Raw genomic sequence first — 16,522 nt, 5'->3', positions numbered from 1 at the left:
TTCACAGCTGCAACCTTCCTACGGAAGTGATAATTTGATACTTTTTTCTTTACCTGTCCGATAATGTAGAAAGGACTCATAATAGCTGCCTGGGGAGTGTAAAATCTCTCATATGGCTACAAGCCCATTATGTAACAAAATATGCATTTGATTTTTTTTTTTTCTTAAGCTGGATAGTATATTATTGCTTTTCTATATTGAACCTCGGTTCTTTTTTTTCTTTTGCGATGTGCTTACAAATTTTACAAAATATTGATCAAAAACACAGAAAAGATATGCATTTTACACGAATAAATGATTATATGTCCCTTCTGCTTTTACTACATTGAGACTTCAAAAAATCAACTCCGTGTCATCTGGACAAAGTTGCCGCAGTAAATTCAAAATGTGATCAGTCATCAATCAAAAAGCAAAATGGTCTCTCTTTTTCCACGTCAATCATCAATGTCATGAACCCATGATAAATCTGCCACAAAAAATAGTTTTTTTTTTTAAAGAATGGATGATCAGAGCAATAGTTAAGATAATGAAATATCTGTTCACGTGAAGAACACGACCTTTTAAGATATCATGGCCTAAACAAAAACCAAGAACAACGAACAATTACTATCTTTAGGTCATCTCTTTAAAAAATTTCAATTGAACTCTTATCCATCTTCATGAATTTAAAGCATACAAGGACCATAAAGTAGCTGTTCTGTCATTAACATTTCCTATGACGCAAACGTAAAAATTTTCATTTCCAAAGGCATTTCTTCCCAAGTTTTAATTCTAAAACCTCACAAATAAAAATGAAACAATATGCATAATTCTAGCAAGATATACTACCACGCTGCACACGTCGAAAATTTAGATGTCTAAAGCAACCACTGTTATTGATGACAAAATTAAAACAAGAATTATATGAGTTTCTGTTATGCAAGAAAAGGCAACTATTTTTCTGTAAGTCTATATTTAGTCTTCTACATATGCATTAGTTTATTACACTCAAAAAATTTAACAAATTTCAATCAAGCATCATCAATAAATATTTTATATCTAAATGGATGGTTAATAAATAATTTGTATTTAAATAAAGAACAATCTATTTAAGTATTGAACTCATGTATATGTTGTTAAGACCCATTGTCTTGCTAAAGCCCATGAAAAATGACTATTTTTTGAACAAAAATCTTGACTAAATAAAGTTCATCTTATTATGTTATGATATTGTAAAGATTCAGCCTAATTTTGTGAAAATTTGTTCAAAATTACTATCCACTCGCTGCTAGTGGGTTTAGGATGAAATCAATGGAACAATCATAACTAAGACAAAACACCTCCAGATCAAATCACTTCCATTGTGGATAGGCTTGCGATGTTCAATGATGAGAGTGAAAGAATCTGAATGTGATGGAAACAAGTTAATTTTAACTTGGTCCACAGCTCAAACATTGACACAACCCATTCATGTGAATGAAACCATATACTCAGCTGAAACTACTAAAAAGATGAAGTTGGGGCTGAAACTCATTTAATACCTTCATGGTATTTTTATATACAACTTTTAATCATCAAATCAAAAATAATATGGTTTCACAGAAACAAAATACTCCAAAGAAAACTGGAAAGCATGCTATGATGATCAGTTGGGGGTCCTAGGTCTATAGATTAAAAAATTGATGGTACAGTATTTTTTTCTTATTATATGTATTATTGAGTAAAACATCCATGTTCTAGTTGACGAAAATAATGCTTGCAAATTTAAGATTTTAATACAGCTTAAACAAACCTTGCAGCACCGTTTCAACTGCTGCATTTGGAATAAGAAGCCCAACAATGCGCTGATTATCAGTAGTAGTCTCTAAACGGACAACACGTATCCGCTTATGGCTTTGGCGAGCCTGTTAAAATTGTCAAACAATCATTATACAAGGAAAAAGAAAAGAAGAAAAAAATATACACCAAAAATAATGCAAAGGTCCAATAAAGTGCTCCACCTGGAAACACCGACAGACAAATTGATTTAGAATTTTAATTCCCAAACAGATATCAAATGCATTAATGTATGTCACAATCTTGCCTTACACAAGATTATTTCTACGGTAGTATGTTTTTTAGTTATCTTAAAACAGGAGTAACATTTTTGAATTATGAAGATTCACAATAGTTGCAGGATCATATATACTGCATTACCGAGACATAGTATCAAGAAATGTATTAGGGCTGGTAAAGGAAATATTATAACATGGTGAAGATCTCAGTTACCTATTAGTGATAAGAATAACTTTCTAGTAACAAAAAGATTCTTACTGTTATGAAATATAGTTTCACTTTTCCTCTGAACTTTTATTTTAAATATGACAGGAAAGGATTAAACTTTGCAATCTAAACTCAGCAAAATGAACTTTCATTCTCCATCCTCTTTACTCGAGCTTTTATGTTAAAACTCACAACCTAACCTGAGGTTTTCCCACCAATCTAAGCTACTCTCACTCTTTTAAGTACTGGGGAGGGGGACATGTTCCCAAGACAGTTGATAGCAAACTATGCAGCAATCTGGTTAATAAGGTAAACAGTAACAGACATCAAATAATCAGTTCCATGTTTCCTATCACTTGCAGGAAATCAGGAGCTAACAAAATCTTTTACTAACAATCCATTTATACCATTGTTCTATCTTTCTTATACCTAGTGGGGCTTTCAAGGAAACTAAAGTTGGACTCAGGAATTTTGTTTGGGTAGTGAACCCCATATAGTTGGAAAAAGACTGGATAGTTATGGTATTTGTTTTTGGATAACAAGAAGAGGAAATAGGTGAGACTTATTCATTATCTTAGGCATTTTGGAATGATGATCCCTTACTTTGCTGTAATACCAACTTAGTCCTCTTCTCATAGAGAATATATTCGCCTCCAATAATTTTCTGTAGCAGATAGATAAGCCCCAACCTCCTTTTAAGTTATAACTCTATTAGCCTTAATGTACTAAATGCCAGTTATGCCCCCAAATGAGTTCTTAAAAATCTAATTTCCCTACTACAATTTTTTCCCTCCATTTTTCCTACTTTCTGAACAGTGCTGCACCATGAAAGGCTTCACCAGCTGGCCAGATCATAACAAAAAGGTTTTTTTTTTCTCTGCCTCTTGCCTCTTGTCCTTTTACCAAAGGGGTCCAACCAACATTCCTCCATGTTGCCACTGACCATGAGTGAAATAAAAAGTTTTGCTGGCTCACACCATCACAAGAACCGGTTCATCACTGTTTGTTTCCCTCTCCCTCTTTCAGTCTTTTTAATTTAATGCCGCCATAGTTGCCCATTTTTTACCATCTCCAAACCTAGTTGAATTTAAATCACAAGAACAAGAACCAATTGATCAGTCAAAAGGCACATGCCATGTGAATACTTAGTGCACACAGTGATCTTTCCCCTTGCAGAAGAAGATCTACTAAAAAATGAAGTAGCTAGATAGGAGGAAGAAACAACAAGAAATAACCTTCATTGAACAATGGAGAACAAGACTAGAAATTTTAATCAATTAAATATGCTCTTTTACCATGGCTAGGCACCCCTATGTATAGTTTTAGGTCCTCTTGAACCTTTCAACAAATATGGCCATATTCATTTCTTGCAAATAAGGAAAAAAAAACAAGAATATTCCCTATAATATGCCTCTTGATAAAATCTCTGACTCATCTTGACATTGGTTGAGATAAGATCTCTAATTCATCTGGACATCACTTGATTGGATATGATCTCTGGCTCATCTTCATATCTCTTGATTGGATAAGATCTCCAGGATTATTACCTAACATGTAGCAGCCTTCTAGAATTGGCTTAGGCTCGAACCTAATGTTGGACCCCCTTGTTCCTTTGGTCAATATCTGGCATATATTGGTTCAGGTACATGTCAGCCAAGTCCATGACATGCACAACAATACATTTATAGTTAACTTTCATCTCTGAGAAAAGTGAAATAAAAAAAAGATCTTAATTCATATTACCTAAAACTATAACATCTTGTTGAGAATTAACACCTAATAATGAAATCTCTCTCTTCAACCCTACTACACAAGCTCCATTCTCCCCTTCCCCATCCTCATAATTGTCACTTTTACCATGTTACCATTCTTTTGTCCTTGGAAGCCAGAAAAGAAAGGAAAGAGGCTTCCAGGTTTTGTTCTCTCTCATTTCTTTTTTGGGGATTGGAGGAACTGGATGACCGATGATGCCCCGATCTTAGGAGTGGTGCTAGGATCCTTTAGTTGTAGGGGCTGATCAAAGTACTACATATAGATCAGCAATTCTTATGTCTAATGAATGTGACAAGGTTCAAGGAAAAGGAGTGTATAATATTTTGGGGTATGCATGCTACCTGCTATCTCAATTTGATAGCAATTTTTTTAAATTTAGGCTACACGAACCTAAGCTCAATTTGAATAAATTTTTTAAAAAAGTGGTGATTAGTGCATATCCATGGACTATATATATATATATATATATATATATATAGCATCCCATGCTATACTAATTCAAATTAAAATTAATTTTCTACATATTTTTATAACTAAATATCCATTTATTATTTAAAAATTTAAATAAAATGTTTTAAAATAAAAAATCATTAAAAAATAGTATTATATGTAGATGAAGTAGAACTTATTCTGACGTTCTTTAATGATTTTTTTGTATTACAATGTGAATTCACTATGTTTTAATAATTAAGTAATTATAAATGTATATTAGAATACCTGACGTATTTATCAAACTTGCAGAAATAGATGCAGGAAAAGAGCCGAGTTTGACATAGGTTGGGACCATGGTGTGATGCTATCGAACTAGCATCACTAGAGGTGCAAGTGGTGCAATGTGAAGTTTAGGAAAGGGAGAACTAACCAAGTTAAAACAACATCAAACCAGTGCTTATACCCTGACGTGTCAGCTTGTAGAAAATGCCAGCAAGAGGTTTTGATGAAAAAACATTATGCTGATTTTAAGGCGAGCAAATGAACATCCAAAAAATAAAGATCAAACATCAGGCAATTGAGCCACCTTCATACCACTTAAGAATATGAAAGACCATAAGGCATTGGATCCAAACGATATGGAGGAATAAGTTCAGGCTACCATACAAGAGAGCTTGAATACCTAGTGATAGAGGGAGGAGATTGCCAGGCACAAGGCTTAGTTTGGACACTTACAATACGAGGCAGGCAGTGGTCTCGGGTCCAACAAGACAGATCTAGGCTACAAGAGAACATCCTCAGTAAGAAAGATTGTCGGTAAAGGCGGCAGCAAGAAAGGAAAAAAGCCGAACATATTAGCAAGAGCCACCATTCACGACATAGATCCACATGCCTTTCCCAATAGAGATTTGAAGCAACAAATGATGAATATCACCCTTGTCAAGAATTAAAAATGGGACATGAGGAGAGCTATTGTATTAGGGTTTTACTTTAGTCACATCCCTGGAGATGCGGCAAATAATACATACTATCATCAGCTCCATGTAGAAAGCCAGCCAGGGTGTAGATCGTCATGGGTCGAAGGACATATACAGTGAGCTAGTGGACAATAATAAGAAGCTCAAAATTTCATAGCCTCCTAGCATAGCAAGAGGGACAACTACGACTGATACTAATATGTGATGGTTAGACAGGTCCCAACAAGCAGAACATCATTAATTTCTTCATATATTGTGATAGGAAGACCTTTTACCCCAAGTCAGTTGATGCTTCAGATCAGATGCCCAATGTCAATTACATCCTTAATTTGATGAAGTTATTCATCAGATAAGGGAGAAACATGTCGTGTAGGTGGTCACAAATAATGGACCATAGTATAAGGCCGTCGCGAGACTCCGATTATCAGATTGAAATGTATTGAAGAGGAAATCAAATTAAAGTACGATGATCTACTTCACAATGATTTTGTATATGATGAGGAAGATGCGATGATCAATTGCTTGAGGACCGACAACAACAACTAGAAATTGATGAGCTAGGATCACCTTCTCGACCGGCCTATTTCATAACAATGAAGGTTGGAGTGGGTGCAAAACAATAGGCAGAACGACAGAAGCCACTTTCACATCCAGCCAAGCAACCAAAAAGTTGGGAGGTGGCCGGTCAACAACGTAGAAATTCATGTCCAAAATGTTCTCATATCGCTTTGATAGAGATACTAAGAAGAGGCCATCATGGTACTCGATCTAGTTAGGCAGGTTGGGCCACTCAAGGTGGTGGGCCAAGTCGAGCCACCTAGCAGAGCCAGGCAGGCGGGGCAACTAGGAAAAAAGCAGCTTCTCAGATCGGCAAGAAAGGAAAAGGAAAGGAAATTGCACTTCCATTGCAGATTGTAAATGAGGAATTTGCTCACTCTGATTCTGGGACCAATGAGCCGTTAGATAACCAATTGCCCAGATTATCTGACGATACCAACAATGATAAGTTTTGTCCGAGCAACGATGCATTTGGTGGGTAGGGAGGCGGTAGATTGGACATGACATGGTTGCATATGATTCAAAACTTTGATTCACCGGTGAACTACTCATGTCATACAAAATAGAGACCATAGTGCATGACTTAGTAGAGCATAAGAAGATACAACTGCATACAGAAGACGAACTTCGAGGCGATTTGAAACATGGCGCTGATCCTGCAAATAACCTTACACAGGAAATAGGGTCCCTAGACGTATCTAGATTCAAGTTGTATGCTAGAACCTATTTCACGCAGCCAGGCTATGACCCGCATTGATATCATTCAGTTAAAGTGTTGTATTCGAGTGGCTACTATATAGTTCACAACCTCAAGCAAATTACGGGTCGAATTTTGCAGCCTCGATCTTCGAATGGTCAGTCCAGCATTAGACAAGAGAAACATCATCAAGGTGGCTCTCTAGGTGGCAGAGCTTATGGACTATAAGATTGGATAGTAGATTATCTGGTAAGTTGGAGTAATATACCAGACCCAAACTATGACCGGGATCTCAACATCTACGAGGGATATAGGCACTCAACCAAATTTTAGATATCGGTACGTATTTTGTAATTGAAACCCATTTGATATATTGTATGTATTTTCAATTATATGTTAATCATACATTCAGTTATGTCATAATTGCATTAATTTATCGATTATAGCATGTTTGTTGAGAATCAAGACCTATCTGACATAAAGGATATCAAAACAACATTGAAATTCTAAATTAAACAACCACAAACATTAAAATAAACACTGAAAATATTTTAAAAAAATTGAAACAACGAAAAATTGGACTAAACCGGCTACATGTATCGAGTGTCGATACGGTACTAAACCGGGTACCATATCGAACCAGTCACCGATCGGTAAGATATCCAGTACTGGTTCAATGGACCTTGCCTGAGAGGATCACCAAGAAAAGCAGCTATTCATAGACCCATAGGAAAAATGACTAATTTAAAGTTTTACTAATGCCATTAGGTTGAATCTCCATTACATAAAAGGTCTACCAAAGGATACTGCACTTTCATTGCAGGAAATTTAGTGAAATGGAAGAGCAAGAAGCAAGGAATTATGCTTAGATCAAGTGTTGAAACCAAGTATAGAACAAAGAGATACACAACTTGTGAGCTTGTACGGCTAAAGACTCATGAAAGAGTTGGACTTTGCTGTCCATAATCTAATGAAAAACTATTGTGATAATCAAGCAGCAATTCATATTGCAAGCAATCCTATCTCCCATGAGCAAAAAAAGCACATTGAAGTGGACTGTCATTTTATTAGAGAAAAGGTGGAGGACAAACAGATATTTAAACCAATTGTTAAGACAAGGAATCAACTTGCTGATGTTTTCACAATTTCCCTGGGGCATTCTCAACATCACACTGTTTGTTCCAACCTGGGCATTAGAGATATATGCGCTCCAGCTTGAGGAGTACTAAAGTATCAGTATTTTATTATTATGGGTTTTGTTTCTTATGGGCCTTAGTTGTAAACATACAGAGCTGATTCTATTTGTCTATTTGGCCTGCCTGTTTGTATAGGGTCATTTTTGGAATGCTAAAACATGGATGCCCTAGTTAGATAAAAGAAAAAGAGGGTCACATGTAAGTGAATTTTTGTCTGCATCTTTTCCCTACACTTCGTTCTTTTGTCTCTTTCTTTCACCCGTTTCTCTCTTCCATCTTCTGAAGATTAAATCAGCAGCCTTTATAGATACCATTGGTGCCAAATAAATGACTTTTCAGTCCTTGCCATAACAAATGGAAGAAATAAATTGAAAAGATTGTCAGCAGCTTGGGACCGGTGGTGGCTAACAAAAGAAACATTTAAAACCAACAAAATAAGGTACCTTAAAGTATTAGTTCTAAAAAGGAAGACGAAAAATGTTATGGTTTTACTTCAATTTTACCTAAACAAAAAAATGAACAGGAAAATATAAACAATCAAATACAAGTTTTTAAATTCAGAATATACCATATTATATGGACCCCATAATCCATGCCAAGGTACGCCGTACCAGAACTGGTAGGCGTACCAGTCGCCTGCCGGACCGGTACGGTACCGGTTTGAACCGGTACCGAACCGGCGAACAGAGGGACGCTGCAGAAGGGGAAAAAAAGAGTCTGCGGGCGCATGCGCCCGCATTAAATGCCACAGAGTGGCTAAAATGCCACTTTGTGGCATTAAAGGCCCAGCGCCCCTGCGGACGTGCTGCCCCGATGCAAATCGGGCGAACCGGTTCGGTTCGCCCGGTACAGTAGATTTACCACTCAGTTCCGGCCCCTTCAGCCAAACCAGACCAGTTAGGGACCGGACCGGTCCGGTACGGGCTGAACCGGCCGGTTCAGCATACCATGATCCATGTAGAATCAACCCATATCAGCTATCATACAGTCAGATAAATTGTAAAACTGCGGTTATATTGCATCTTGCACCATATTGGTACATGATTGATATGGGGACAATGCAAGATTTCAAACCCTGACCAAATATACCGTGCCCTAGTTAAAAATAGAACCATAAGTTGAAGTCTGATCCGTTAACTGCAATCCATGATCAGATCTAATATGATTATCTAAAACATTGTCAAATATTAAACTTGAGTATAGCTTAGCAATAGATGGATGTCTGATGATTACCCCATTTGGTTTAGAAAAAGTTGAGGAGGTGTGATAATTAAGAGCATGATTAGGTGTTTAGTGTTTGCAAAAAAGAGGGCCAAGCACAGGGGTGGGGGCAGAGGGTTGATGGGTGGGGTTGGAGAAGAGTTTTGGAGGGGAGAAATGGTGACAACAGATGCTTTTGAGGGGAGCTGCAACTTTGGGTGCGTGTCAGGGAAGTGGAATTTGTGCAAGAATTGAGACAGGTGAAAAGGAGACTGAGGGAGAGTAAGAGGGTAAAAGAGGTAATTATAGATTTGGTGAACAGTTGCATAAATTGAGTTAGGATGTGATTAGATTTTTGGGTCAAAAAAGCATACTGGACCCAGCTTCTTCAGATTCGGTTTGAATTAGGATCCAATCATCGATAAGCCTAGCTAAAATGTGCACTTTGGCACAATAAGGCAGCTAGAACATATCAGAAGCCAAACTCAGTAAAGCCTTAGGTCTAAGTTCCGCCATGCTCTTTGTATGTGGTTGGGTTCATGAGCCGCATTATAGTCCTTCAAGTTTTCATAGCTAACCATGGCTAATTCTTAACCTCAAATCAATAATTTGTGAATTGCTATTACTGAATTGCTGGCTAATATAGCCATGGATTAATCCAAAATTTCTTCATTTGCCCAGGCTCATAACTTTATTTTCTCTCTAGAAAAGTACATTACAAATGCTCCATTTAAAATAGAATGCAAATGTTTTACTTAATTTAGGTTCAGATAAACGAGCATTTAGCTAAGCAGTTAGAGATTTCTTGATATCATATATGTGTAATAGTCATTAGGCAGCAATCTAATGTAAAGGGAATATAAGTGTACTCTGAATTTAATACAATATTCAGAACACTTAAAGGATAATTAAAAGTTCAAACTAAATATCTTGAATAAAAAGCAAAGTTTATTGGCATGGCATACAGATTTTAAAGTTTGGAGGGGAATAAAACCAGAAGAAAAGAAAGCAGATGAAGGTTTCGTACTTGCTTAGACAACGCCCTTTCTATAGTTCCCCAGACAGGAAATATTAGGCCACCCAAAACATTGACCTCTTGTAATCGTCTCCCAACTGTACAATAATTGCCAAATTTGCATTTCGGTCCATGCATGCACTGAAATATAGACAGTTAACATATAACAAAAAAAAGTAAGAATTACAACAATAAGAATGTTATGGACATATACATAAATTGGTTAGAAAATACTGCTAGATGAAAAAGAACAAATGCATGCAAGTAAGCAGCCACAGGTAGTCCAAACATTCATGCACAAACGGAAATTGAGATACTTTGCTATAAGTAGTTCTCTATAAATTAGGTGCAAGAAAAAAAGCAAATCTGTACTTCTAGAATACTAGTCTTCCACTAAGAAGGTTAATTGTTTAAAGTCCTACAACTTGCACTCTACCATTTATGATTCCTCCTCAACAACAGAACTAAGAAATTTGCGAATTTGGAGATTGTTGCTGCCTGTATTGCTATTTCGGTCCATGACAACTGTCAATCTATTTGACAATTTTCAACTGAAAAAGCATAGGCTGCTTCTTGTTGAAAAAGAGATATTTCAATTCTCCCTTGTTTCTGAGTTCTCTCTTAACCATTTTGATGACCCAGTTGCCCACACCCATTGTACCAGACTATATTACCCTTCATCATAGGTTTTGTTTTATTGAATGAAGTCAAGATTCAGTGGGCAGAATGGTTGGGTGTTATAAACTAACTTAGTAGGTTTGCTACAAACATTAATTATTACAAAAGAATGATTGGAGCAGAATCCTAGTTGAATGTCAGTTTATTTTCATCACAGATCTGACATAAAATTTGGAGATGAATTCTTTGCTAGATGGAAAAATGAACCAAACATCTAACATTTTATTTTCAAACTAGCCATTTACTTATGTTTATCCAATTTGACATGTAAATAAGCCATTTCCAGCCTATTGCCCACTATGTTCTCACTGGGTGTACGATCCTTCATTTGGTGAATAGTCCTAATAATTAGCAAATTATCTCTTTCATTGCAAATGTATAACTCTTGAGATTTGTTTGGTCACTTTCTTTCAAAAGCTTGCTTACTTTCCTTTCTATCAGCTGTTTAGCACTCAAAATGTGAAAATTTAATTAGAGGTTAATAATACTTGTAAAAGAGTAGGAACATTGATTTAGAAAGAAATGAAATATACTATATATGTAAACATTATATATAATAAATCTTATATTTGGTGTGGTGTTAATATGTTCTGCTTATGCACAAGCAAGATAGGATGACAAAATAAAAAAAAAGCAAAAGAATATTTACAGGTGGCTGCTTAAGTGGCCATATAGATAGTCAAGAGTAAAGAATGGCACATGGTGGACACAGATTTAGAGAATTGAAAGCAATCAGCAATTTAAAATTTGAAATCACAGATGTTTCTGATCTTATAATAGTGATTTTAAGAAGAAAAAGCACAGCTGTAAGTGGGTGAAACTTAATATTTGAAACAATTTGTGTGAGAGAGAGTGTGTGTGTAAATAACCATAACATCTAGTGATTATCTATGTTGTGATCACCACTACGCTAATCGTGCAAGCACAAACAATGCCTAATGTTAGAATAAACTCAAAAGACATGCAGATCATCTGATTCTTATGCTAAGTTTTACCATGCACCTTTCTGTAATAATAGAATATGTTAAACATGTATTGAGATCATAAGGTAGACAGATACAGTTAAGTACTTAGAAAAGATAGATGGAGGACAAAACTGTCAAAAAATCCACCAGAATTAAGACAGCACAGTTGTCATTCTCTCGTCCTATTTGCTCTAGATATAACGGGTCATTCGACATTACTAGATAAATTGTAACCATGAAAAGTAACTAATTCATACTGAGATCATTAAGAAACAATAATTTGTGTTTAAATTACACATTTTTAGATTTAACTGGCTACATATAATTTTCAGTTTTTAAAATCTGGACATTAGTGGAAATGATGAGTACAATTACCTGTTTAGAAGAGACATCATATTCATCTTGCCAACCTTTGCTGGCTTTTTCAATTGAAGACACCTTTTTGTATTTACTTTTGAGCTCGGGTAGAGACATTTCCCTGGAGAAAGGGCATAAGGTTTAAATTCCAAAAATAACCTCAACATGCAATAAAATAATTAATAATAATATGGGTATTCCATCATAAGTACCTTAGGGCTTCCCCAACAGCTGGGCGAAAAATTTTAAACATACCTGCAGCTGAACTGTTGCAACATATGGAGGAGAAGAAAAAAAAGGTCAAAAAATAGCATTTAAAACTTCAAAGAATCTCCTATAGAATTAAAGCTCTAAAGTCTAAATTAATAAAAAGCAAAATAATAAACTAGAGTGAAAAAATTAACATGTCTATATGGTACCACATTACAACTGAAAACAAACCAGCTATAACCGAGATAATAGTTGTATAATTGATGCTAGCAGTGAGCTTACCCATGACATCATTTTTTTTATATTCAATACTTTTTTTTATTCTCAATAAGTTGAAATAAGGAAGATATTGCAAAACTTTAAGGTTTACAAATCTTAAATAGCAAAGAGAATATAATTTTTAATTTGACCTGCATAGTACATACATACATACATTTATACATAACATACATACATAATATGCATACACACATAGTACTGCTTGTAGGTAACTGCAAATTGTTGCATTTGAGATGTAAGTCCATTTTAATTGTGTATGTAGGGATCCATGCCCTACCCCACCCCCCCCCAAAAAAAAAAAGAAACAGTGCAATGATTGGTCAATTGACTTTGCATATGCATCCCAAAATGCTATCACTTGCACTTTCTTAGCGAGGGGTCAAATATTTGTAGGTTTTTACACAATGGAGAGGATAGAGAAGACAACATGGCATTAACAGTCAAGGATTAGGTGTGGCAAAATTTTGTCCGACGGAACTAATCCAGTCTGACCCGAAAAAATTGGGTCCAGACTCCAGATAATGGTTCTCTTGTCCAAAATCCAAGCCCAGATTATCTGATTTAAAAACAAGGTCCAGCTCCGGGTCAGCATATCTGAACTGGGTCCAAATACCCCTACTTATGATTCTAATCTTATGTTTGTACTTAAAGCAAAAGCCTTAACTAAAGATTCAAAGTTTCCTATCCTATACAAAACCAAAGAAAAACTGAGATTTCCCCTTTCACTCTTGTGTGTCTCGATTCCCGACTCTTGTTTCTCACCTCTCCCTATTTCCTTCGCCCATGAAACCCTAGTCATAATTTCACCACCATTACTCCTACTATGAGGAATGACCTCAATTCTCCTTTTCTTGTGTCAGTGGTCCAACACCCCACTCGACCACAATCCTGATGACTGACCATGGCACAAATTCAATTCTTCATCTCTTCCTACCTCATCGCCCCACCTTCAGTGCTTCCCCGACCACAGCACTAGAGGTAGTTTGCAAGGTGCTCAGCTAGGGAGAAAATTCAGCAAAGGCCAACGAGATAGGAGGCATGATAAAACTAGAGTTTCTTCATTATTCGGAGGGAAAAAAGGATTCGCTTACAGTAATCAAACAGTGCATAGTATATATTTAGCGATTAAATGAGTATCCCACGGAGCTAGAATCTAGCGACAAATGAGTTTTTTGGTAGAAAGCAAAAAATTCCATTTCTCTTATAAATATACACCCCACGTGACATATTTAAGATCCTTAACACCAATGAGGACCAGAACCAAGAGTAATCTATATTATTAGCTAAATTGGAGAGGTCATCAAGAACTTGATTACCTAGTAACAAATGATTAGTGTACAAAAATGATAACTCAAGGATCCGAAAATACTAAAGACAACTGTAATCTATCAAATAAAGCTTCGACAAAACCGTCGATAGGTAAGATAAGGAAACCATTGTCACCAAGGTAACTTTGTCATCTATGAACATAACCTGACATCCACCAATGATACTTTTACAGCTAGTTTGGACATTGAAATTTTGAACCAAAACATTTTTTTGTGCAAATTCAAAGAGAATGTTTAGGTTTATAAGCATATATTGTGAAATAGGTTAGGGTTAGTGGTATATCTCAGTAGCAAATGCAATTGCTCTGCACTAATAATGACAAGAATAAATGTTAGAAATTTCCAAGAAACAACAACAAAAGGAAGCCAATAAGTGTATCTTCTGACATTCTTTACAAGAAATTTGTATGTTGAAAAAAAAAGAATATATAATGTGTCAAAACAAAGGTCTGCCGTGCCGGTACAGGAGCCCGTATTGGTCATCCAGTGGCATGGTTCGGTACGCCCCCATGTCGTTCTATGCAGGGCCCATACCAACACAAAAGAGAGAGCGAGGGACCAGGAGAGGGAGAATGGGAAAGGAGAAAAGAGAGAGGGAGGAGGGACGCCGCAGGCCTCCAGAGGGCCCAAATTTTCAGTGAAGGCGGCAAACCGCTTGCCGACTTCACTTAAAATTTTCAAAATAAAAAAAGGAGCCCGACGGATCCCTATTTCGAACGACACAAGGTCCAGAGGGTAGAGCCCCTACTCCGACCCTTCGGAGCCCCTCTGATGCCCTCCAGAGGCCTCCAGCGACCCTCCCTCCATCCCTCTAGCTCTTCCGTCCCCTCCCCCTCTATCTCTCTCTTTCCTTCTCCCTCTCCTCCCACCTGCCAGTTTACCATTTTGAATGATGAAATTGTCCTAATCCACTACCGTCATGGCTCCGTACGCCCCAAACCGGACGGTTCGATATGGTTCCGCATTCTTTGGTCAAAACTTTAAAGAACATGTTTCTTTTAGCCTTTAGGTAAATTTCAATAAATGTGCAGCGAACAAGTAAATAATCATGTGCAAAACACTAACTTCCCCTCTTTTAGTTTAAAGCAATTTGAACCAAAGAGGGGCATATGAACTTGAACCACCAGTTTGGGGCATACCAAACCAAACCAAACTGGTGGTGGTATCAGTTCGGTTCAGCTGTTCGGATTGCTAAAGGCCCCAAACCGGCCTGATCTGAGCGGAACCACCTGGTTCCGCTCGATTCAGAATAGTTCGGGGCGACTTGGGCCCCTTACCTCCTCAATCATAGAGAGAAGAGGGAGGCCATCCTATGGCCTCCTCCTCCCTTTTCTTCCTCAATAACAGTGATTTAGGGGGAAAAACTCAGGGAAAAGGGATTTTTTGCCAATTTTGAGCCCAAATATAAGCAAAACCAGGTATAATCCCCTCCCTTCTCCTCATTCCTCTCCTTTTTCTCATTTTGATGCCTAAACTAGGCCGAAAATTGGTAAATCAGGAAAAATCATACCAAAATTTTGTATTTTGGCATGATTTCATGATATGTCGTTGATCTATGGATAACCTACATATTGTATCAAAAGCCACCCTTCATATAACCTACTACAAGCATATATAGGACATGACCCCCTAATTCAGGTATTAAACCCGATACAAAATCACATTAGAAATATAATCCACTAATAAGGAAACATGCTAGAATTATCTGATTACAAATTAAAAAAAAAGATAAAATTTGACTTCTGTTCACTCATGCGCTCACTCATAGGTAGAAACAAAATCAAATATTTGCATGTCGAAGTCTTCGCCCATGAATCTACACTCTTGTGAGACTTGGCATGGTCCACCCGATCATAAAATTTTATAATTTATATGTATTTTCAAAGTCAAGAATCTGCATTGCTAATGTTAAATTATTACAATTGCATCCATTAAGCAATCATATGGCCTCTAGGAACAATATGACATAAAACAATATTAAAATACCCCTAAAATCATAATTTAGATATCCATAAACCTTAAAATAATCTTCAAAAATAAAAATATAAAAATAAAGAAAATGTTGTACTAATACCGAACCGATATGCATTTACGTATCGAGTGTCCATGTGGCACGGTATGGTACCATATTGTGCTAGTCCTATATCAGTGCATTGCCCAGAACCCAAACTACAGTCCTTGTCCTAAACTATAAGTGCATGTGCCAAAAGGAAACCAATAACGAAAATGAAGTAAACCTCCTGTTTAAGCTAAGATATAAAGGGAACTAATCTCCTCTAATTTCTACACAAAGAAGTTCAAGGAATAACAATATTCAATTAGGCCCAGTCAAACAACTGCTCAGGAAGCCCTTTTTTCCCTATGGTTGATGCTTACCCTTTTTGGAAGAGGGTCATCTTGGAGCCCCTTGCATTCGTTCAGCAATACACGAATGGAGTTGAGATCATTGCGAAGTTTATTGTATAGATCTAGGTTAAGCTCACATGAACACCCACATTAGGCTCATAGCTGCTGACAACTTCCCCTTCTATTCCTAGCTACATTGTTTCTATATGTTAAATGAGATGCTTCAGCTGGCACCTTGCGTACAGGTGGTGCTATTGTGGTTTCTCCACA

At 36.7% G+C, this 16,522-nt stretch overlaps 1 protein-coding gene across 3 annotated transcripts in view; it reads right to left on the bottom strand.

Annotated features, from left to right (window-relative positions):
- Positions 1-188: 188 nt before the first annotated feature.
- Positions 189-16,522, bottom strand: part of EMB1135 (RING/FYVE/PHD zinc finger superfamily protein) — a 49,403-nt gene continuing 33,069 nt past the window's right edge. For all 3 annotated transcript variants that reach the window (XM_008792778.5, XM_008792780.5, XM_008792779.5), the window contains exons 28-32: positions 12,302-12,355; positions 12,108-12,210; positions 10,102-10,230; positions 1,772-1,883; positions 189-466 (exon numbers count right to left, since the gene is read on the bottom strand). In XM_008792778.5, the coding sequence (XP_008791000.3) occupies positions 435-466; positions 1,772-1,883; positions 10,102-10,230; positions 12,108-12,210; positions 12,302-12,355 (430 nt within the window). In that variant the 3' untranslated portion in view covers positions 189-434. The remainder of the gene's footprint in view (positions 467-1,771; positions 1,884-10,101; positions 10,231-12,107; positions 12,211-12,301; positions 12,356-16,522) is intronic.

The sequence above is a fragment of the Phoenix dactylifera genome, chromosome 8, assembly GCF_051530095.1.
Source record: "Phoenix dactylifera cultivar Ajwa chromosome 8, Ajwa_hap1_PhDact_Kaust_v1.1, whole genome shotgun sequence".
NCBI lineage: Eukaryota > Viridiplantae > Streptophyta > Magnoliopsida > Arecales > Arecaceae > Phoenix > Phoenix dactylifera.
The sequence above is the reverse complement of the archived record's forward strand: the minus strand, read 5'-3'. Positions and strand labels throughout refer to the sequence as shown.